Below are 23,493 nucleotides of genomic sequence, written 5' to 3'. Positions count from 1 at the left end.
TCTGCTTTTTTGGTAAAAATTATGTGTGTGTGTGTGTGTGTGTATGGACACACACACACATAATTTTTATTGCTGTACTCTATATATTGTATATGTATATGTACATATGTATATGTATATTGTGTATATGACTCACTGTGTGGCCTTAGGCAGATCTCAAGCCCTCTCTGGACCATCAGGGCCTCAGAGGGAGGTTTGAGGGAATGCCTAGGAGCAGCGGCATCCTGGTTAATGTTTAACAACTGGCTCTAGGAGGGGGAGAGATCCTCGATTTGTAGCCTTCACTGATTTCCAGGGTATAAATACTGCCCGCAGTTTCAAGGTGGTATGTCGTGACAGACGTACGCTGGGAAGAGAGGCGCAGCAGCACAGTATCATGTAGCATTTCCGCCATGAAAATACTCCACATAAGTCGCCTCAAGAGCATGGATAACAGTAAAATGTCACAAAGTAATTAGGACTCGATGAGTTTTGAGTATTTATTACCTTTTTTCCAAAGTAAGTTAATTGTAATTGGATATAATTTAACATTTAATAATGCTGTGTTTAACCACTGGCTTACAGAGCCTGTAAACATGCAGCAGTCAGCTCTAGCCAGTCTGTGTGAGTTGGCTCTAGGACACCACTGTCCTGGAGCCTTTTGAGCTCTGACAGGCTGAAGGTCCAAGGTAAGAAGGGGCAGCGAACCCAATGAGGTCACGAAGGTGGGAACGGACCTCCCCCTCTGCTCCTTGGTTCTCCCCCCCCCCCCCCATGGTGTCTGCACCCAAATCACAGTCTCTGGAAGGAGAGGGAGGAAAGAGCACAGGAGAGAAGGACTCCAACCAGGAAGGCAAGTGGCAGGAAGGGCTGGCGGCATCAGTGTTATTGTTGGAGCTGTTTTCCTCTGTCTTATCAATGGCAGAGACCAGGGAAAACAATCCCCTTGACTTAATATCACCGCATGAGCCAACAGGAAACCGCCACTCCCCCCACCCCCCGCCAGGCACGGGTCTCTGAGGAGCTGGCCACTCTGGAGGGCCTGAATCTTTCCCAGCCCTGACCGCTCATGTTCTGCCTGCTTCTGCTTCCCATATTTCAGCACGTTGATGACATAGCTCTGAGTCTCAGTTGTTCCTTCTCTGAAATGGCCTATCCTGCCAGGTCCTGCAGCATCAGAAGGAGTAGCTGTCTGCTGTGAAGCAAGGCCAACTTTCTACTCCCTGGCTTCATGTCTCGTGCACGAACATCACCCTGTCTCCATATCATCTTCAGTTTGGGAGCTTTGTGGGCACTCTGAGTATCACTTCCCTTCAGCAGATTTGGAAACTGAGGTCCGGGGAATTCAGGGAGCCTGCCACAGTGTCCAGAGAACCACCTGCATACACATTGGGCAAAATAAAAAAGTTTGGAATCGAGTTTGGGGAGGGTGTGGGCCCACAGGGCCCCTTATGCCGGATAACATTTATAGTATCTGGTAAAGGTGAACACCTATGTATCCTACAATGCAGCAAATACATATACTCAAGAGATGACTCTTATGAATGTATGTCAGGAAGAGTCCTAACTGCACTGTTGCAAGAACCATTATAGGAGAGTGGCTGATTAAACCGTGCTATAGTTACACGATGGGATAGAGTACAGGAATCCGAATGAACAAATTTACAGTGGTAGCATAACTTCAGCATGATTAAAGTTGAGCAGTACTATGGTAAGCGGAATAAGTAAGTCACAAAGATTTCAAACTGCACGATGCCCTTTTAATAATGTTAAGCAACAAATCAAAGATACGTTTTTAGAATACACATATATGAGACAAAACTATCCAATTAGGAAAGCAGGGAAATGATTCCAGAAGGTGATTATGTCATGTTGGGGGTCCTGGGGGGGATTGGCTAGGGGTAGACCTCATAGGTGTGTGTGTGTGTGTGTGTGTGTGTGTGCGTGTGTGTGTGTGTGTATACACACACACATTTGTGTATATATATATATATATACACACACGCACACACACCTATATATATATATATATACATATATATATACATACATACACACATATACGTATATATATATATATATACACATACCTATATATATATATAGGTATGTGTATATATATACATATGTTATTGCCAAGGTTTTAGTTTTTTTATGTTAGCTGGTTTGTTCACAGGAGCTTATTATATTCATAAATATTTAATCACAAAATAATGTTACAAAGTGAGGATTACGGTCAAAGCCCTTCAATGCACCTGGGCTGGGGGAGAGGGACAAAGTTGGCATTGGACATCAGAAGACCTGACTGCTGCCACCAGCTAATTTTTCAGGGGGCCAGCTCAAAACCCCAGAACCAGAAGCTATGCGATTTTTCTCTTCCTAATACTAGTTTTCAAATGGGTGAGATGAGGTTTGGGGACTAGATCATCTTTGAGCCCCTCTACTAGCTGAGCTAGATCGGGATCCGCTACTGTAGCAAATAAGTCCCTAATCTCGTGGCTGAACACCAGAAGGCTTGTCTGTAGTGCACATCACAGTCTGGAAGGTTCTCTGCCGCAGATCTCCCGCAGTGCTGATTGAGCGATCTGGCCTCTTCTGCCTTGGAGTCTTTCACGTCCCACCTCAAGAATGGGGGAGAGAGGGGCGCCTGGGTGGCGCAGTCGGTTAAGCGTCCGACTTCAGCCAGGTCACGATCTCGCGGTCCGTGAGTTCGAGCCCCGCGTCAGGCTCTGGGCTGATGGCTCGGAGCCTGGAGCCTGTTTCCGATTCTGTGTCTCCCTCTCTCTCTGCCCCTCCCCCGTTCATGCTCTGTATCTCTCTGTCCCAAAAATAAATAAACGTTGAAAAAAAAAATTAAAAAAAAAAAAGAATGGGGGAGAGAAAACACGGAGAACCCACGCCTACTCTTTCTGCCTCATCAGAGACACACTGCTTCTACTCACGGTCCCATTGTTGAGAACAAGTCCCATGCCGTCCCCAGCTGCAAAGGAGGCTGGGAAATGGAGGGAGGACATGGATGTTTAGTGACCAGTGACCCTCCTTGCCAGAGCCCCCCTGTGTTTCGGCCATCCTCGAGGCTCTGAGTTGTTCCAGACCAGATTCGACAGTCTCCTGTCTCTAAGTCCACAAACCACAAAGGCTTTCTGAGTGTATTCACTCATTCCTTAAGTAAATAGGCAGCCTGCTCTGCTCCAGGGCTGGGTCAGCCAAAGGAGCACATAGCCCAGTGGTGTTGCTGGCTGGAAGGGGGTGGGAGGGGAGGACTGACCATTTTACGAATATCATAACGCCATGTGAACATCCCCTAAAAAAGAATATTGAATGGATGGGTATGAGGGTGGGAGTGGGGTTATGATTACAAAAGGTGGCTTTGAGAAAGTCATTTTTTTTCCGTGAGGTTTTGAAAGGTGAGACAAGACTGACTGCCAGGGAGGCAAAAGAGGAGGCTCTTCCTGGCAGGGAACAGCATGTGTGAAGCCGTGAGGCAAGGAAGGCCTTGCATGAGAAGGAAAGGCCAGTTGTTTCACTTGGCCGGAGGGTGGGGTACACATGTGGTACAGGAGCGGGAAGGTAGCTTGTACTTGCAATTAGCACAGAAAGGTGGTCAGAGGGGCGCCTGGGTGGCGCAGTCGGTTAGGCGTCCGACTTCAGCCAGGTCACGATCTCGCGGTCCGGGAGTTCGAGCCCCGCGTCAGGCTCTGGGCTGATGGTTCGGAGCCTGGAGCCTGTTTCTGATTCTGTGTCTCCCTCTCTCTCTGCCCCTCCCCCGTTCATGCCCTGTCTCTCTCTGTCCCAAAAATAAATAAACATTGGGAAAAAAATTTAAAAAAAAAAAAAAAAAAAAAAAAAAAAGAAAGGTGGTCAGCAGTCAGAGGTCAAAAGGGCCTTGAAGGTCATGTGTCACGCTCAAGTGTTTGGACTGTATTCAGTGGGCAGCCATGGAAAGATTTTCTTAGCAGGCAAGAAAGGCCACAGGGTGAGTGGGGAGGCAGTTTTGGCCCCTCCCAAAGTCTCCGTCAGCAAGCTTTCTTCCATTCTTCGATGTAGACAGGACTTTTCCCCAAAACGACGTAGAGAGCTCTGTGCACTCCGCTTTAGGTGGAGTGTTTTAATTCCCGTTTTTTAAAACAGATGCTTCATAAGCCTAAATACATGGGAACTCCAGGGCCACACCCCTCCCTCCCCTCTCTGCCACGTGCTCCACAATGAGACATGACCACATTTCGATCACTGGTCCAGAGTGACCAGGCATCTTCTTTCCAGCCCTGGAGACCTAGGGTATCTCCACGTGGTTGAGGTTTGCTGAGGGGCTATTGATAAAATGTGCATGGATTGTTTTTTAAAGTGGAGGTGAAATTGGAGGGAGAGGAGGCAAGTCATGGTTTCCCATAGCTGCTGCATGAGGAAGGGCCCATCTCTGCCCCAGCACTTTTCTGAGGGTCATTCCTCAGTGAGTAGGGGCCTGCTCGGCCTGCTCCCTATGACTTCTAGGAATGAGAGGTCCAGGGCCTTCTGCAAGCTTGCCCCAGGCCATGCACAAGGGTAGGGCAGGGAACTCTAGGCTTCTGACATCCAGGCCGTTGCCCCGCATGCCCATGCACAGTGTCCAGCTTTGAAATCAAGCAAGCAATCTCTGAGGGCCTTCTAGAGGCCAAGGTCATTGGAGGGTCCAATGTTTTCCTGTGTCCTGAGATTCAAGCAACAGTGGGAAGATGTGACACATGAGCAAACTGTCCAGCAGAGGATAATCAACTCACCGAAGTCACAGCTAGGAAAGGGACAGTCTCCAAAGGCCCAGGCACTTTGCACCACTCAGAACCTACATGAAGTGGCTGGCTGAGTTTAAGGTTCAGGGATCTCCCCACTTCTTGTGGTTCTCTTATGGTCAAGAGTCCGTGGGTGGGGCCTGGAGTGGTCAGGCGGTCCCTATGGTTTTACCATCAGAGCACTGCACAAAGATGCTGAAATCCAACTGGCAGTCGCTGAGTCCTCTGCCCGGGGCCACAAGGATGCTACGTCCCCAGGAAGAGGAGATGGCAAATAGTCTTCATCTTCTGAGTCAACTCCACCCTTCGTGGTGACGCCGAGCACTGTGTTGAGAAGGAATCTGAAGTCATGTCTGGGGAAGAGTTCTGCACTCAGGGATTTCTGTCCTGGATGGGGGATGGGGCAGTGGCACCCGCAGGGAGAGTATTTGCCATTTTGCTATCACTGCTGTAAGCTGACACCTTCTGTGTCAACACACAGCCCAAAGGAACCCAATGCCTAGCCTTGGCCCAGAGGAGAGGCCAAACTCAGCCTTCCCAGGGTGCACTTTGCTGTTTATTCCTGAGGCATGGAGTGTGGGCAGGTTCAAGAGGGTTAGGGATTCTTTCACGTTGTAAGTCACGATGTGATGCATTTTGAAGAAAGCAGCAGCATCAATGAGCACAGCATCGTGAAGCCCCCTCTTCTTCCTCTGCTCGTGTCTGGTGTCTCTCAAGCCCAAACCGAAGGCTGATTCCCCCATGAAGACCTCTGCTTGCTCTTCCTTCCAAAGTTTCTCTTGTTTCTCTGAGCTCAAAGCCCTTGGTTTGCAACTTCCCCAAACATCTATCAGACTGTTGTCTGGGACTTTAGGAATAGACACTTCCCTACATGGGCCCTTTTCCTCCCGACAACCACTCCAGGTAAATTGGGTATTCCTCTTGTTGAAATTGTCAAAACCACGCTTCCCTTTCAAATGACTGCTTATTCACAGTTAGCAAAGCACCTTCCTCCTGTTCACACCCTCACTTGACCATGTCAGTCGGTAATTGAGAAAATGGAGGTTTACAGAGAGGGCAGAGACTTGCCCAAGGCCACTTGGCCAGCTCTCTTTTCTCCAAATCCTGTCTTCTCACCGTTGTCCCATTCTGGAGACCATGAGGTAACAGAGTTGCCCGAAAGGGAAGGGGGCAGGGACCCAAGCCTCACCTGGAAGTCCTGTCTTCCCTGTGTTTCTGGGGCCAGGGCCGCCGCACCAGAAGACTTCCAGAAGAGGACCAATGAGGGGAGAGGGAGGATGTGGAGCAGATTATGAGCAGGTGGCTTAGCCATTAGGCTTCCTGGGTGACCTTGGGCAAGTCCCTTTCCTTCTCTGGGCCATGGGACCTCCTCCTCTGGGAAGTGAAGGTTTGGGCCAGGACCTCTGACATTTTAAATGCAAGGTTTCTTGATGTGCACATTATGGGGACAGGGGAGGCACAGAGTTTAGGCCTGGGTGTGTCTTCTGAGCCTGCTCGCCAGGCCCCCCATACCCATCTGGTGATCCTCACCCATCACCTCCCATCCCACAGGAAGTGCTGTTTCAGGGAATCTTGAGGGACTGGCTGAGGGGCTGACCTCAGATCAATCAGCTGCTACCCCGGCAAACTGCCTGTCAGTTGCTCAAATTTATTGATTACTTACTGGGTATAGAGTCCACGTGTTGGGCACGTGTGCTGCAGGCAAGAGGAGGAAGCAAAGTGTAAAGCCAGAGAAGCCATGCAGGCTCCAAAGGGGAGCGTAATCTGGCCACCTCTCCAACCCTCCATCCAGCCATCCATGTAGCAAACAGTTCTGGATCACCTACTTTTTATGCAGCAGGCCCTGTGTAGGAACTATGGGACAGGGGTGGGGAGGCAGGGGGTAAAGGAGGCAGAGGCCACCAGCATGGTTGCCAGGTATGACAAGAACCCTCACAGCATCAAATCACTAAGAGACAGGGGACCCCGGAGCAGACGTCTCTCCAGGCAGGTGACAGAGATAGTTTCAGGCCTAGTGACAGAAAGGTTTTGTGTAGCTAGCACCGAGGTTCTCTGCAGGCCCCACTGCTTCCCATTTATTGCCTTATACCTGGTGGGACCTGCCTGGCCCCTCGAGCCATGTGAATTTGCCATCCACACTAGGGGAAAAATGCCAGCACCGCAACATAACAAGACTACTTTCACCAAGGAGGAGAGTTGGGGGAGGGGGGCAGAGACAGAGAGCTCTGGGCTGGGCCTAGGTAGGCTCATCTGGGCTCCCCAACTGCTTGCTTGTGCAATTGAACATGTCCCCTCTCTGAACAGCGGCTTTCTCTAAAATGTCCAGGGAAAATCAAAACCAGTGGTTTCAAATCCTATTCTTTCTCCTCCCATCTCAGAACCTCAAAGACAGCAGCAGGGTTCCAGAGATGACCCCAATTATTTCCAGTAGTAAACTGGTTATCACACTTATTTCTAACAAATGTGTACCCCCTGTTTAAACAAATAGATTTAACAAATCTTTAAACAAATAGATTTAATACTTATTTGAAATATAATACCCCTGTTTAAACAAATAGATTTAATACTTATTTGAAATATAAAGGGTATTGTATACGTAGGTCTCTGACGAATAAAAATACATTGAGATGTGACTGGCATATGCACTATCATTTGTATTAATAATTGCAAATTCTTTGATAGACAGAATCTTTGAAAACATCATCAAGTGATCTGAGACAAAAGCTTGGAAGGGGTTCTTGGTTGGTGGGAAAGGGGGGCACATCCCTGAAGGCCTTTCAGGTCCAAGCACGCACCCACAGATGTTGTCTGTGCAGTAGTGGGAGAAATCCTGGAGGAGGGGAGTGGTGGAGAGCTTTTATGGAATGTCTTCTGCTTAGCAAACGCACACTAATCAGGTTACAAACAGCTCACAAACCCAGAGGTAGGACGGTTACGGTCCTCATTTTACAGAAGAGAAAATAGGCTTGCTCTCAGAGGTTAGGTGCCATACCGAGGTTACTGAGCTGGAGGGTGGCCAACCTGACACTTGAACGCCGGGGCGGAACGGCTCCAGAGCTAAGGGGTGAGGTGGGAGAGGTGACTCGGTCCCCTCCAGGCGCCTAGCCGCCAGGTTCCTGGCGATGGCACAGCGCAGGCGCCGGATGACTACCCCAGACTGAGAGGGTGAAGGCCCCGGGGTTTTGGGCTGTGTCAGGCGGAGGATCCCCCAGGCATACTCGGAATAGTTGGGTCACCCTGGACCGTGGGTGACAGTCGTCTTCCCGAGCTCCCCCAGCCCCATCTGGGGTCCTGGCGGCCCGCCGAAGCAACGGGTTGGGCTGGGGCCGGGGGTCGGGGCGGAGGAAAAGGCCGGCCCAGAGCAGAAATAGGAGAAGGGAGAGGGGGAGGGGGGAACGCGAGGGAAGGAGGCGGGGAGTCCTTCCTGGGGCAGGAACCCGGGCCCCCCTAGGCGGAGCTGGCCCGCAAAGCGATTCCGCAGATGGAAGGAATTAAGTGGGAGGGGGAGGGTCCTACGGTGATAGCGAGGGGCGGGGGGGGGGGGCGGGAGCCGTGTGTGTGTGTGTGTGTGTGTGTGTGTGTGTGCCCGCGCGCGCGCGCGCGTGTCTGGGAGGGGAGGGGGAGAAGACAAACACACCAGACTAGACGGAAATAGAAAAGACGACACACACACCACACACACACTTGGACAAACAGAACCACAGAAAAAGACGACGAGCCAGACAGAGACTGGGGCACAGGAGGTATTCGTCCGAGAGAGAGCGGAGACAGTAAGAGAAAGGAAGGAAAAAAGGACAGGAGAAACGAGTAAAAATGAAGTAATCGCAGAGGATTTGGAAAGAACGAGAGACCAAAGAGCGCAGAGCAGAGCGAGAGCAGATTGATTAGGCCGGGGCTGCCCTGAGCTCCCGAAGGCTCGGGGAGCCGGGCGGGGTGGGGCCTGGGAGGGCACCGCCCACGGGCGGGCCAGCAGAATACTGCAAACGCAGGGGTGCCTTATTTCCCCCCTCGCGCTGCCCCACTACTCCATATTCAATGAGGCGGCCAATGGAAGGCGAGGACGGTGCAGAAAGGGCGGGGCCTCCGTGGACCCCACCTCGGGAGCGGCCGCCAGAGGGGTCAGCACTGAGGCAGATAGCGGATCGCGGGGCGGGGCGGGGCGGGCGGCGCGGAGGGGGCGGGCCCAAAAGTTTCCTGCCCAACTTTCGCTGCCTCCTTCCTCCGCCCGCGCGCGCTGCGGCCGCAGTCGGGGGGAGGCGGCGGCGGCGGCGGCGGCTGCGGGCAGCGCGCTGGGCGCACGGCACTGGGCGATCGCCGTCGGGGCTCGGGCGGTGGGCAGTGGGCGCAGGCTCCCCGGTGCCCGCCCCTCCGCTGCGGAGGGGGGGGCGCGAGCGGGCGCCCGGGGAGGGGCCGGCACCGCCGCCGCAAAATGAGCCTGCTGTCGGCCATCGACACGAGCGCCGCTTCGGTGTACCAACCCGCCCAGCTGCTCAACTGGGTCTACCTGTCGCTGCAGGACACGCACCAGGCGAGTGCCTTCGATGCCTTCCGGCCGGAGCCGCCCGCCGGCGCCGCGCCCCCTGAGCTGGCCTTCGGGAAGGGCCGCCCGGAGCAGCTGGGCTCGCCCCTGCACTCCAGCTATCTCAACAGCTTCTTCCAGCTGCAGCGCGGAGAGGTGGGTGCCCCCGCGCGCCCCCGCCCTCCGTCGACGGCGCGGGGCCTTTTCCTATCCGCCCCGCTCTTCCTGGCCTGGCCCGGCCCGGCTCCGTATTGCCCGGCCCTGCTTGGCTTGGCTTCGCTCAGCTCTGCCAAACTCGCCGCCCGATGTCCCCGGGGCGCCGGGAGCGCGTCACCTCCCGGCTGAGCCCGGCTCGGAGCAGCTCAGGCGCGGGCGGGGCCCTCTTGCCCCCTCTCCCAGCCTGGAGCGCCCTGCTGAAAGGGGCCCGGGGGGAGTCCCGGCTGGGCGGGGGGCTCCGGATTCTCTCCAGACAGCCGGGGCGCGGCCAGGGCGGAGAGCCCCTTCCAAGTGTCCTTCCCACGCCCAACCCCACCCCCCTCTTGGCCACCGCTTGCTGGGACCGGGAGTGCAGATTCTGCTCAGAGCTCCTCGGCAGGGGCCTAAAATCTTGTCCTCCGCCGACCTCGGTGGTGGCCGACCCAAGGGGCACCCTGGAGAGCAGGGCTTTTCCTGCTGTTCTTACGCAGGGACCCCCAGATACATCCTCCGGCTGCTTGCCCTCCCCCAGCCACATAGGAAGTGGTTTTTGAGGGCTTGACCCCACAGACTGCGCTGTCCCCCGCCCTCCCAGCCTGGAAGGAAATGAAAGGGAAATCCTCTTGAGCTCTTGGAGGGGGGCTAGCCAGGGGGAGAGGTTTCAGCTGCCCAGTGCCTTCTCCAGAAACCTGGGACGGCTGCTTTGCAAAGTCTGCCTGTTGGGGGATTCAGTTACAAAGTGGAAGGGGCAGGGCATCTTCCCCAGCCAGATAAATACACAGATTGCCAGGACCTCCGAGCCTTTTTTCAGGGGTCATTTCCAGAGCTTTCCTAGATACCCCTCCTCTGTCTCTTCAGCTGGGTTCCTCCTCCTCCCCCAGTCCCATTTACTCATACCTCTTTTGGGAATTGCAGATACCCTTCTGTGGCCTTCACTCATCCTTCTTCTGGAAGCTCTCCCTGCAAAAGTGCAGGGGGGAAGGGGTGGAGGAGAGGACACACTTGAGGGTTCCTTTTCCTTCTAGACCCGAGCACAGCAGTTAGTTTTAGGAGAGGCAGGGTTCTGAATGGGTCGGGGAGAAGGGCCTGTGTATGCGTGAGTGTGCTGGGGACAGGAGGGGGAAAGCAGAGGGTCTCCCTTTTTGGTCCCATAATGTGTTCAACTCTGCCAGTACCGACTAGGGAGGACATGGGCATATAAAACGCTGGCCTAAGGCCTAGAGGTGGGCCAATACCAGGCGAGCTGAGACGAGGATTGGTTGGCCTGTGTTGGGCCAGTTGGGCATAGTCGCGGGAGATGAGTCTGAAAAGCCAGCCCTTGGTGCCAGGCAAAAGCATTTGTATACCAGAGCTCTTTGTAAACTATAGAGCACGCTCTCCACGGGAAGAATCATTCTTGGCTGGGAATCTGTCTTTCTCATAAGAGACCTTGTCATCTCTTCGGGGAACTGGCTTCGGTGACCAGTGACTTTGGGGTACAGTTTGTGGATGTTTCTTCAGTGCCTGGGTCTTTTTAGTTGTTATTTTGCCAGACATTTGTTGAGTGATGTGTGGGGCCTTTAGGAATCAGGAACAGGCCAGTGGGGGCCCCAGATTAGAAGACAGATGAGATGATACAATTTGAAAGGTAGGTGATTTCATGGGGGTGCTGTGGAAATCCCAAGGGAGAAGGGTGATCATGACCCACATGACCATGACCTCTCGCCTCTCACAGGTCAAGTGGGGGTCCCCAATCGGCCTTGAGAGGCCTCCCTCTGTTCCTACCATTGGTGGCTTTCTTCCCCAAATGTGGGTCCCTGCTGAGAGGCCTGGGAGTTTGGGGGCCATCCAGAGTCTCTTGCAGGAGTAGGACATTTCTCTTGGAAATGTCTGACATCCAGGATCCCAGCTGGATCTCAGTGAAACCCGTCTCCAGTCACTTCACTACCACTCACCTCGGGTTCCCCGTGAAGCAGTATATTCCTTCTCTGGGACAAGTGTAAAAGCAGCTGGTAAAAGTTATGCAGAGCAATGGTGGAAAAGAGTCTCTTATGACCTGACTTTGGGGGAACCCTCTGTCTTTCTTGGTCTGGGCCTCGGTTTACCCATCCATTGAATTTAGTCTCTGCTGTCCCTTGGGGTGGTCTACGTGGGATTTGAGAGAGATGCAAATAGACAGGTCAGAGGGGCTTCTCCTACACTCACAGGCCAGTGGCTTCCTTGGAGGGGCTGGAGGTCTGTGCCTGCTGACTTCCGGAAGGCTTTCTTGGCTTCAGACTCACTCATTCTCACCCCTCACCCGCTTCGCCTCCTAAACCCTGTTGGAGCCCCAGCTGTGCTCCTGGGCTTTCCTGTGTCCAGGGCTTAGCCAGTGACCTAATATGGCTCCAAAATAGCAACTGGCAGAGAAGGCATGAAAAAATACCCCCCACCTGAATGCCACCAAGGGGCTGGTTGGAGAAGAAGCAAATCATGGGCAGGCCAGAGGGGACTCTATGAAGGGACCCAGGGACTCAGGAGCATCGCCATTCTGTGCAAGGCCTGGCAGGCCTGGTGGCAGTGCCTGCGGATGTGACTTGCATGCTGACCGCTGACCATGGCCTGTCTGCACCAGTCCCTGTGCCAAGAGCCCACCCCCTCCTGCACCACCCCCAGGCTGCTCCCACCACAATAGCAAAACACCATGAATGCAGCTGGGATTTGGGCGGGGGGGTTGAGGACATGGGGGCACAGAAGCCCATTGTGCCCCTGGAACCTCAGCTCTGGAAGCTGAAGATAAGCCAAGGGTTCTGAGTGGAACAGTGGCCCTGGGAGCAGAGAGAGATGGCAGAGTTCATGTACAAGTCCAGGAGCGGGCACCAGGAGGTGACCTGGGCGCTGGTGGGGGCTCTTCAGCTTCTCAGCTTGTGGTAAGGATGCCAGGCCAAAGCAGGCACAGGCACTTTGGGGCAGTTTTTTAAAAAGGCCTCGGTCTAGAGTCTGGGCCCTGTGCACTTCGGTTCCAACCCCTGATCTGTAGCAACAACTATATGTCTCTGGAGGGAGACTCCTGGGGCTCCTGGCTGAACCCCTCCTCTCTTACCCGAGGAAGGAGGGCTGTTCGTAGAGGGAGTGGGGGTTGGGTGGCGTGGGGAGATCTTCCCTGCCAAGTTTAGCCTGGAATTTAAATTCACAGCAGTGTGGGGGCTGTGGGACTCCACCTCCAGAAATGGGGAGGTACCCCTCCTTGCTGAGCATTAGCTCTTGGGCCCCTCAGAGGGATGTCCAGAACACCTCCTGGGTAGTCCCTGTACCCCCTCAAGAGGAGATCTAGCTGTCCCCCTCCAGGTCAGAATCCTAGAGTGGCCATTATCTTTCCTTCTTCCTCCAGGGAGAGATAGATGTGGCCCTACAGTCAAACGATGGTTTGTGGAGGCCGGGGGCAGGGCTTTGGGGTCAAATACGTTTGGAAAGCAGAGCGGCCTGTCCTTCCCTTGGAGACGCACAGTGTCCCCCAGCACCATGAAGGCGCTGAGAAAGCCCCGTGGTGTGAAACTTGTTCACTTTCCTTCAACCCAACAGTTCCATCACTATTTGACCAGAGAATGCTTTCGGCCTAGAACCTTTGATAGCGTTTTTCTGAACACCTCCCGGCCCAGGGACTGCTCTGTTGAAGGACATCTCTTCCAACCCTTAGGAGGTTTTGGCTGTTAACCCACGCCCTCCTCCTACCCCCACCTCGGGTCCCGGCACTAACTTCTGCGGCACCAGAGATCCCCCCTCCCCCTTCACTGCCCTGGTCTGTCCACTGGAGTTTGGAGATCAGCAGTAATGCTATCACAAGACTCTGTGGACAGGGCTTCAGCCCTTCTGCAGACAGGGCTGGCTGTTAGACCCTCAGAGGAGCACCTAAGGTGTCCTGCTTTAAAGGGCCCCCAGGTCTTGACAGTCTTCTGAAGGTTTTGTGTGTCACCTGTGCTGCCCTGGCAAAGCCACATATCTGTGTGAGGATGGAGTTTGTCTCAGTGGAACTGAGAGTGGGCTTCTGGAGCTGCTCTTGGTTCCTAGCAACGTTTGTGGCCTTTGTGTGCGTGTGGTGGGGGGAGGGGGCAGCACCAAGTCCTGGGAGGAGCTCTGACTCAGGCAAGGAGGACCGTCATCCGAGGGCCTGTAGGCTGAGGTGGCCTGGCCCTCCCTCCATCAAATTGAGTTGACTAGGCAGGCCTGGACTCAGAGGGGAGGCCACACCTTGTGGACCTTCTGAGTCAGGTGGGAGGGAGGAAAGCAGGCAGGATTAGTAATTTGTAATTAGCAGAGGCAGAGGGCCAGGCCCTGTCAGCACCGAAAGGGGGGCCTTGAGGGGAAGATGGTCTCGAGTAGCCATCCCTTACTCTTGGGGAGTGCTTTTTTCTTGGCATCTCTTTTTTTCATAGCTCCCATTTTACAGGAGAGAAAACAGGCCTGGAGAGTCACCCAGCATGTCAGTGGCAGAGCTGCGTCTGGAACTCTTCCATGCTCCAGCTACAATTGTCCCTTGTGGCTCATCCTGCTGGCTGTCACCTCGATCATTCTCTGGGCCCCAGTGCAGGGCGGCCAGTCTCCAGAGGCGTTCTGTCAAGCCGCAGGGCCTCTGATATTCTGTCCCTGATCCCGAACCTTTTGAGCAGTGGTAGGCGTTGGTCACGGGTACCAGGTTTCCTGCTGTGTCCCTGCTCCAGCCGCTCCCCAGAAACCAAGCACGGGGCTCCCTGAAGCCATGACGGAAGTCCAAGGGAGCCCTGGCTCGCGAGAGTCAGACGATGGGCACGGAGCATTTGGCAACACTTTTGTCTCATATCATAGCCTGTGTGCAGTGTCCCCCTTGTCCAGGTGGGGAAAAGGCTCTCCAACAGGAGGATGATACCATCAGGGGATCAGTGACAGCACCAGGGCCCCAGCTCAGGTCTCAGGAGGCTTGATCTGCGCTGTGTATATGTGGGCGTGGGTGTGGTGGTGTATAATCTTTTATTCTGTCCTCCTCTGGCCATGCTGGGAAGCTTAGTGCAGACGCTAAGCTTTGCCCTGGGTCTTGCCTGCCCTCAACACCTTGGCAGATTCCAACTTCTTTCTGGTGCACGTGGCTGCCCCTTCTCCGAGAGGCTTTCCCCAGCTGCCACGGGGCGCACACCTCCCTCTGGCTTCTGTGGCCCGTGGCAGACACGCCGTGCGTGCTTCCGGGGAGGCTGTCATGACCATTGCTATTGCTGAGGGACCTACTCTGTACTTGCATGTGTCTGGACAGCTACGTCGTCAGCACGCTTCTCGAACCTGTAAGTCCTAGCAGCCGATGCTCAGGCAGCGCCTGGGACTTACTAGGTGCTCGGTCACTGAGTGGATGGGTGGATGGATGATTTGCATTGCACTTACTCCCCCTCTCTTCCCTCTCTAGACCTGTGATGATGTGTGTCCCCGTACCTCATCTCCTGTTCCGCCTTACAGGGAAAATGTTTATGGATTTTGCTTGATTACTTGGAAAGAGCTGACTTGGGAGATAGTAAAGCCCTGTCGCTAGAGGTGTCCGAGCAGAAACTTAGGTGTGCTCATGGTTCTTTGCCTTCTGTGGTAGTGGATCTCTTCGAGAATCGGAGACAGCGCAAGCTCTTCTCCGAGGTGCGAGTGCCCAGAGCACAGGCATGCGGGCACACACAGACACGCGCCCTTGCGTGTGATTTCAAGGAGATCATGGCACCCACGTGCCGACAATAGATCTCAGATCAAGGCCCCCTTCTATAGAGGCTGCAAGCCTCGGTGGTACTCCCAGACTGGCTAAATATTAGGGTGCCTTTCAGTCCTTAGGTTGTCAAATTCATGCTTTCTGTGCTCATTCCACGAGTGCATTCTAGAAGTGAGAGACAGCTGGTCCCCAGTGCTTACGCTCTGGCTGTACAGAGTGCCTATGGCTGCAGAATGGGAGCACCTCTGAGGTGAGCGGTGACCTGGGCGGGAGCAGGAGGGACCGGATGGGGAGGGAGGGTCTTCCTGGGTCCTTTCAGCGGAGCCCTGCTGCCACTGTGCTCCTCCCTCTCCAGGTCCTTTCCCCGTTTCTCTCTCCCCACTCGCCCTGCCAAAAAGAGCATGGACTGTTTCCTTAAGTGAGAATCTTTCACTGAGCTCTGGCTGTGGACAGGGATTGTGTTTTGCACGCGTGGGTGAATGGGCCTCCGGGAGGCCGTGGCGCCCTGGGGGTTTCTGGGTGAGGGGTTGCTGCTCTGGCATGGCTAGGCCTGCCACCTTCTTGGCCCACAGGTCAGCTTCGGACCTTGGAAACAGGAGCAGGTCTGGGCTCTCACCATACCCGAGAAATCTTTAGTAAACATGTGAATTCACTCTCCATTGGCCAAGTCCCCATCCTATCAACAGGTTGTCTCCTCTCCCTGTTCATGTGGGACTCTGGGGGCGAGAGCCCCAGACAGACCCTGGGGGAGAAGAAGTGCGGATCCCCTTGGAGAAGGGGCGGAGTCACTTGTGAAATGAGTGGTTTCTTGTGTTAAAGACAGGGGTGTGAATGTGTACGTGGATACGCGTGTTTTCATGCACGTATCTGTGTGTATGGAAGCAGGGGATAGGGGTGGCTTTTGGGGATAAGAAAGCAGTTGTCTAGCTGTTGAAAGAACCCCCACAGAGCTGGGGATTAGGATCAGAGAGTCCCCCCACTTCAGGGCCATCTCTGGCCTGGGAGGGGCAGGACTTCCTCGGATGTTCCCCTTCTCATTGCCTCGCCCTTGCCCATCGCTGCGTTGTTTTCTGTGGGCATGGTTCCATCTCTGCTGGCTGTTTCTCCTCTCTTCTCTGCACTGGTTTCCTCTCCTTCTAGGCTGCCTCTGGAAGCTTCTATGCACTTGCCCTGACTCCTGTTTGCCCCCCTCCTGCTAGGCCCTCTTACTGTCCTGGGGGCTGGGAGTGGGGAGTCAGCCCTGGAAATCCTTGCCTCCACTCCCGCAGAACCCCCAGCCTGAGGACCTAGACCCCTCACGTAGCCCAGAAAAGCTGGTGTCTCATCTTGCCAGGGCCAAGAGGCTTGACAGTACGATGTCACAGGCCCAAGGAGAGTGGTCCACACCTGTTCTTTTCCTCTGGCTCTCCTTAACATAGGAGAAGTTAAGCCTTGGAGGCCATGTGGGAGCCGAAATATAACAGGCCAACTGATGTGGGTGTGAATCTCCCCTTAGCCACATGGTGGCTGTTTTACCTTGAGCAAGTTACGCAGCCTCTCTGAGCCTCAGTGTCCAGCTCCGTAAAACGGAGCCAAAAATGCCCATCCAAATGGTGTTCTTGCAGGTATAAGAAAACCAAGAAAGGGGAAGGATCCAGCCGAGTGTACGAAACAAGCAGGATCAGAATAGATTTTAGCATCTTCCCCTCTGTTTTTCTGCAACAGCCATGCCAGAGCCTTGGGGAAGTTCTAGCAATGGGCGGAAGCTGGATGCTCTATCCCCCAGATATGGTGTGAAAACCCCACCCTACCTGCTGGCTGCTGGGAGGAGGGGGGAGGGCAAGGTGGTCTCTTCCTCCAGGATGGTGATCTGGGCCCAGAGGCTTCCACTCAGCACAGTAGTGGGGCTTCCCTCAACCAGTGCCCTGAGCAGCTTAATCTGGGGTGAGAGTGTCTTTCACTTTGTCCATGGCAACTTGGACACCCCAACCTATATCTCTAAGGTGTTAGGACATCCATTACCTCCTCTGTCAAGTGGGGCCCCCTGGCCCTTCAGCGCCTGTGATTATCTGCACCCAGGACAGTTGTAGGTATGAGCAGCGGCAGGAACAGTCTGGAATCTGGGGTGATGGGACGTTGCAGAATCTTTGCCTTTGGATATGCCCAGCCTCGCGGGGAAGCGAAGAGACTTACTGCGTGAAGAGATTAGAGAGGGACCTCAGAGCTCCTTCAGCCGAGGGCAGCTGAGTCATGGGGTGATCCCTACCAGGCCTAGTCCTGACAGACAGGGCTACGGCCGGGAGTCCAGGAGGCCCTCGGAGGAGGCAGGGCGTCTCTCAGGAGCACCTCAGTCTGTGCTTTTCACACTGTCCCGTGGAGCCCAAGGCCTGAGTAGGAGGAGGGGGTGGGTTCAGGGCCACACCATTAAAGTTATAACCAGATTGGGAGCCAGGTCCTGGAGGAGGTTTGGATGGACACAGACAGGGCATCCCGGGGGTGGGGATAGTAAGTGCAGAACTAGAGGGGGGACAGCGGATGCCCCGTGGGACACTGGGGCTGTTTGGGAGTTAGGGGCTGACTGACGAGGGGCTGCTCCTGCCGGGCCTTGCCCTCCAGCTCCAGGCAGCAGGACTCGGAACAGGTGGGCCCACGGCGACTGAGTGCCGTCTGTGTGCGGGCTCCGGGGGTGTCTTTCAGTAGCTGGTGTCTGGACCTTAAGGAAGTAGGACTGCAGGGATCACCAGTTTTGCCCGCCTTCCCTGTTCCATGTTGCATTTTACAGACGGGAAGCCCAAGAGGCCAGGCCTCGCTCCGCAGCCGGAGGGGAGGGGGCACCGCGTGTCCTGGCCTCTGCTCCATCCAGTCGCCATAGGCTGTGGAAGAGGCAACTCGCCTTTCACCTCCACGGCCCCAGCTCCTTGGGTCTTTGGAGAGGAAACAGGTTGCAGCCTCACCCGCCCTTTCAGCCAGCCGGCAAGCAGGACTCCTGGCCCTCAGGCCTGGCTGTGTGCCCTCGCCTGTGCCCCTGGGCCTCTCTGGGCCTCAGTTTCTCCATCTGGAACACGAGAGTGGCCAAGTCAGCTGCCTGCTCTGTCCTTTCAGCTCTCAGGTGGTGTCGTCTTGAACCGGGGCTGGGGGAAGGGAGCTGGAGCAGCCAGGAGGGCCAGGCCAGGGCACACTAGGGGTGAGAGAGGCTGTGAGGAGCTCTGACCTCGCTTCTCTGACCTGGAGCTGCCGGCGCGACACGAGCTGTGAGCGCCTGAGCTGGTGGGTGGGGGCGTCAAGCTGCCAGGGACGGGACAGGCTGCTCAGAGGCCTCTGGCTGCCCAGGAACACCCGCGGGGTCACCCGTGGGCAGGACGGTGTGGCCACAAACGGGGGAGAGGCTGTTCAGGGTGTAATTAATGTACTTTCTGGCACCCACCAAACTTCCCCTTCCTCTGGACAGTCTGCTACCAAAACAGTCCCGATTCCTGTGGACTAGCTTAAATCTTCTCCAGAGGGGGGTGGCAGGGGGAGGGGAGAAAGAAAGAAAAGAAAGAATGGGGGGGGGGAAACGAAGAGGGTTGTTATTTGTGAAATTGCGTTTCCCAGCCATGAGGATGAGTCACACCATTTGGAGCTTGGAGTTTCTTGTTTGGATGAACTTTTCTCTGGGAGGCTGTGGTGATGCTGTTCTCCCTCAGGCCGGTTCGGGTGGGGAGAGGCCTCGAGTCAAGCTAAGGAGAGACCTCGGTGGTTGGAAAGTCCAGGTGCTCCCAAGGCCAGGTAGGGCTGGGCCGTCTGTAGTGAACTGCCTGGGGGAGCTTATAAAAAGCAGATTTGGGCTGGGGGGAGGGGGAGCCGGGAGTTAGTGTTTACTGGGGAGAGGGTTTCAGTTTGGGATGGTGAAAAAGTACTCGAGTTGATGGTGGTGATTTTGCCCAATAATGGGAATGTATTTGGTGCCACTGGACTGCACACTTAAAAAATAATAAAAACGGGGACGCCTGGGTGGCCCAGTCGGTGAAGCGTCCGGCTTCGGCTCGGGTCATGATCTCATGTGGGTTCATGGGTTCAAGCCCCTCGTCGGGCTCTGTGCTGACAGCTCAGAGCCTGGAGCTCTGGATCGGATTCTGTCACTCCCTCTCTCTCTGCCCCTCCCCCCCCCTCAAAAATAAATGAACATTAAAAAATTTTTAAAAATAATAATTAAAACGGTTGGCTTTCTGTAACGTAGATCTTAACCACAATAGAACGGTGTAGATTCCAGGCCCTTGGTCCCAGGTGACTGCCTTGGTAGGTCCGAGGTGGGGCCCGGTACTCCGTATTTGTTAAAAGTTTCTCGAGTCATGCAACACACGTTTGGACATACTCATCTAATCTGTAAAATGGGGACAGTGACTCATGGGATTGTGCTGAGCACCAGCTATCTTAATATGTGTAAAGTTTCCAGTACCTGGGACATTGTAAGCGCTCAGTAGATGTGACTGGTATCTAATCCCCTTGCCACTGGACCCCTCCCCGCACCCCTTAAGATTGCTCAGAATTGGCTCGCGCACCTCCAGGGATGGTGGGGGGGGGGGGCTCTGCCTCTCAGGATGAACCACTCTGTCTTGGCTCATCTGAGAGCTGGAGAACCACCCTCACACTGAATGCAAGTTTGCGTGGTATCGTCTACCGGTCCTGGGTAGCACTGGAGAGAGGTGGTCATCAGGAGACTTTGAGGTCCGTGCTCAGGCACCATAGGCTGACGGCGTGTTTAGTTGCGCTGCCCTGGATGTGGTGTCTGTGTCATTTTTCCCCCCAGGCCCCAGCGTAAACCTACACGAGAGGGAACAGAGGCCCAGAGAGGGAAAGGGCTGGCCTCAGTCCACATAGCAGGGTGTCCAGGGAGGCAAGAAGAGTGGTGGCCCCTAGATGGCGAGGGCTGTGTTCTCTAGGAGTGGGGGAGGGGGGGTGCCAGACCCCCAGAGACAGACCCAGTAGGGGGGCTGAGGTAAACGCGTGTGAGGAGTGACGTCTGTCCTGGTTGGGGGGAGGGGTGCCTGATCCCCTGGGGCCTGCGTTCAGCTCATCTCCTTCCCTGCCCACACTGAGGCAACACAGAAAGGACTGTCCCCACTCTGGGCCCACATCTGCCCCGTCTTTGTAAGGGAGCCTGAGGCAACTTCCTCTCAGGGGCTCTCCTCCCCTGGCAGCCTGGGGACTTCTAGGAATAAGGCTGTCTTCCTATTAGATCCAAGGCTCCCCGAGGTCTGTAGTTCATTCCTGGAGCTCCTGATACCTGAGCTGGGGTTAGGGGATGCCCAAGCCCCATGCCCAGGTTTGTCATTGACCCTCCCGGGGAAGCTGCCTCCTTCCAGCCTCAGCCTTGCCTCGGGAAGGGGGTACCGTGGCTGTTCCCTGCCAGCCTCACCACAGGCCCTACCTTTGCTACATTCCAGTGTGCCTGGCTGCCTAGAGCCCGTGACTCCTATAAATAGAGGCTGTATACACCAGGAGGGGGCCTGGGCCGTGTCTGCTTTGAAGCCAGGCAAGACATCTGGTTCCTGTCAGCTGGAGGTGGGAGAAGTGGGCCACTTCCTCCTGGGCTCCCAGAGGGCGGGCCTGGGCCGGCCCGAGGGCTCCCCGGACGCAGTCTGCACAGGCCTCGTGCCACAGGAGACCAGGCAGAGCGCTGAACCTCAGTCTTCTCTTCTGTACAATGGAAACAATGCTGTAAGCTGGTGCTCCACTTTCCTGTAAGAAGGGGATACTGAGTCAGCTCAGAGATAAGTGATTTGTCTAAAGTTACGCCACCAGGAAGTGGCAAAGCCCCAAATCTAACAGGTTGCCCTCTGCTACGCCTTCTTACCTCCTGGCAGTGTGTAAAAGAACTAACTCTAATCGTCGTTACCGTCAGCAGCATGGACTCAGGGGTTCCTAAGCGCCAGGTGGGAGAGAAAGTGCTTTACATCTGTGGCCTCGTGTTAGCCTCACAGAAACCCTGGGAGGTACCTATCATTATTCCTGTTTTCCAGACAGGGCCACTGAGGCCCCGAGTGGTTAACTGGCTTGCCCACGGAACTCAGGCTCCAGGCGGCCAGAGCCCAGGGGCAGCTAAAGAGTCAGTGTGAATTCACGAGCGTGTATGTGAGTGCACATGCCCACGGAAATTCCCCCCGAGGCCACGGCTGCAAACGAGTGTGCCCAGGCCTTGGGAGCCCTCACAGCCTCTGTCCCCCACAGGCTCTGAGCAGCAGTGTGTACAAGAGCGCCTCGCCCTATGGCTCCCTCAACAACATCGCCGATGGCCTCAGCTCCCTCACCGAGCACTTCTCTGACCTGACCCTCACCTCTGAGACCCGCAAGCCCAGCAAGCGGCCCCCACCCAACTACCTGTGTCACCTGTGCTTCAACAAAGGACACTACATCAAGGACTGCCCCCAGGTAAGGCCGCCCAGCTTCTGTGGGTAGAACAGTGCCCCGCCCCCCACCCGGAGCCCCCTTCCACGAACCAGTGGCCACGCGGGCCTCTGGTCTCCCACCTTTTTGTCCCCTCTGGTATGTCTGAGGCAGGGCTGGCTGGTGTGGATGGGACAGAGCCCCAGCTTGAGCCTGCACCATCTAGCGAGCAATCTGGGTAAAGGGCCCCCAGATGAGGTTCTGGGCCTTCACGTCCCCAGTCTTCCTGCCAGGGTGGGTCCTGTTACAGTGGGGCAGGAGCGGGGCCAGCCGCCTCCTCGCAGCTCTCCCGAGAGAGACCCCCATCTCCTCACACTCACAGGGAAGGAATGCGGGCTCTGGGCCAGGAATCCAGATGTGCACCCCCTCCCCCCGACCCCACCTCTCCCGTCCTCTGTGGCAGTTTTCCTCAGTCTCTTGCCTGGGAGCGGGGAGCTGAGAGGGCCTTGCCCCCGGCTCTGTGCCCCCCAGGGTAGGCCTGGGTGAAGGCCTCAGGCACTGCAGGCTGGGCATATCTCTCTCTCGGGGTGGGAAGGGTGCCAGGAGGTGGAGAGTGTGGGGAGCAGCCCCTGTCTCCCACTCAGTGCTTCGCTGTGACGGGGCGGGTCAGATCCCACTCACGAGACGACCTTGGACTCTCTGACCGACATGGTTTTGGCATCTTGGGGAGAGAGGTTAGCGTTGTTTTAAATACGTTACAAGGTGGTCCGTGATTTTTTTTCCTATTATTTTTCGTACTTTCTAATGTTTTCATAATGTGTATTTTTACTTTAATTTTACATATGTGATGGAAATGGGATCCTGGAAACTCAGAAAATCCATGCAGTCTTACCCTCCAGATGTTGGAAGCCTGGGGAGTGGCTGGGTGGGGCTGGGTGCCTTCAGACCAGTGGGAGGCCGAGACGGGCTTGTTGCTTCCTCCTCTTCTCAGAAACAGCCGTGCCCCGCGTTAGGTCCTTGCTACGCAAAGTGTGGCCAGGCATAGCCACATCAGTGTCGCCTGGGAGCTTGTTAAAAATGCAGAATCTTTTTTTTTTTTTATGAAAAAAATGTTTTTAATGTTTATTTTTGAGACAGAAAGAGAGAGAGAGAGAGAGAGAGAGGCAGAGAGAGAGGGAGGCACAGAATCCGAAGCAGGCTCCAGGCTCCGGGCTGAAGTCAGACGCTCAACCGACTGAGTCACCCAGGTGCCCCCCCCCCCACATAACTGCATTTTAGTAAAATCCCCAGTGATTTGTGGATACCAGTGATCTCCCCCTCCCCCCACCCCTGGTTAAGAGAGGCCCACCCCAGACCTTGCGGATGGGGGCCGGCCCATGACGGCTGTCCTCCAGACCCACCCTCCAATGGGCCCCGTCTGCCTCAGCGTACGCAGTAAGCCAGGGGCCCTTGGCACGAGGGGATCTCAGCAGAGGGTAAGGCCCCCACTCCCTAGAGGCTCTCTGGATGGGTCCAGGGGCAAACAGGCAGCTAAGGATCTGGTTGCTCCTCAAGGATATGCCCATGGCCCACCCGGGCAGCGGCCCCTCGTAACTTCCCCAGCTGCGCCCCTGTGAGAGCACTCTCAGTCACTCACCGTACCTCATCATCTCCTGCCTACAGCCTTTGCTCACAACTACCCGGCATGTCAGGTCTCTCATTAGCCTCATGTTACGTGATGCTTTGTGTGAGTCAGGCACTCACACAGGATCATTGAGCCAGTCAGTGGAGGAGCTGGAATTTTCACCCCGGCAGGCAGGTGGCATTCAGACCCCAACAGGGGTTCTTGGGGCTCTAAGGAGGTGTGCCTGTGCTGAGCTGGCAGCCTGGGAAAGCTTCCAGGAGAAGGAGGGCTTGAGTGGGGTTGGCGGGTTGGTGGAAGAAGGGTGACCACTATCCAAAGGCAAGGGATGATGAGGCAGAGGTGGAGGAACGTGTGTGTGTGCACACGCGCGCGCATGCCCAACCCTCTCTCCAGA

The 23,493-nt window shown here is 55.3% G+C and overlaps 1 protein-coding gene across 1 annotated transcript in view; it reads left to right on the top strand.

The window, feature by feature from the left end:
* Nucleotides 1-9,056: 9,056 nt before the first annotated feature.
* The window catches only part of ZCCHC24 (zinc finger CCHC-type containing 24), a 63,703-nt gene continuing 49,266 nt past the window's right edge, over nucleotides 9,057-23,493 (top strand). The window contains exons 1-2 of the mRNA XM_047073048.1: nucleotides 9,057-9,420; nucleotides 21,320-21,520. Of these exons, the coding sequence (XP_046929004.1) occupies nucleotides 9,175-9,420; nucleotides 21,320-21,520 (447 nt within the window). The 5' untranslated portion in view covers nucleotides 9,057-9,174. The remainder of the gene's footprint in view (nucleotides 9,421-21,319; nucleotides 21,521-23,493) is intronic.

The sequence above is a fragment of the Lynx rufus genome, unplaced genomic scaffold, assembly GCF_022079265.1.
Source record: "Lynx rufus isolate CCGP_SWC_20201006 ecotype Redwood Valley unplaced genomic scaffold, mLynRuf1.p SCAF_11, whole genome shotgun sequence".
NCBI classification, from domain to species: Eukaryota; Metazoa; Chordata; class Mammalia; order Carnivora; family Felidae; genus Lynx; species Lynx rufus.
This window is presented reverse-complemented; position numbering and strand designations above follow the sequence as displayed.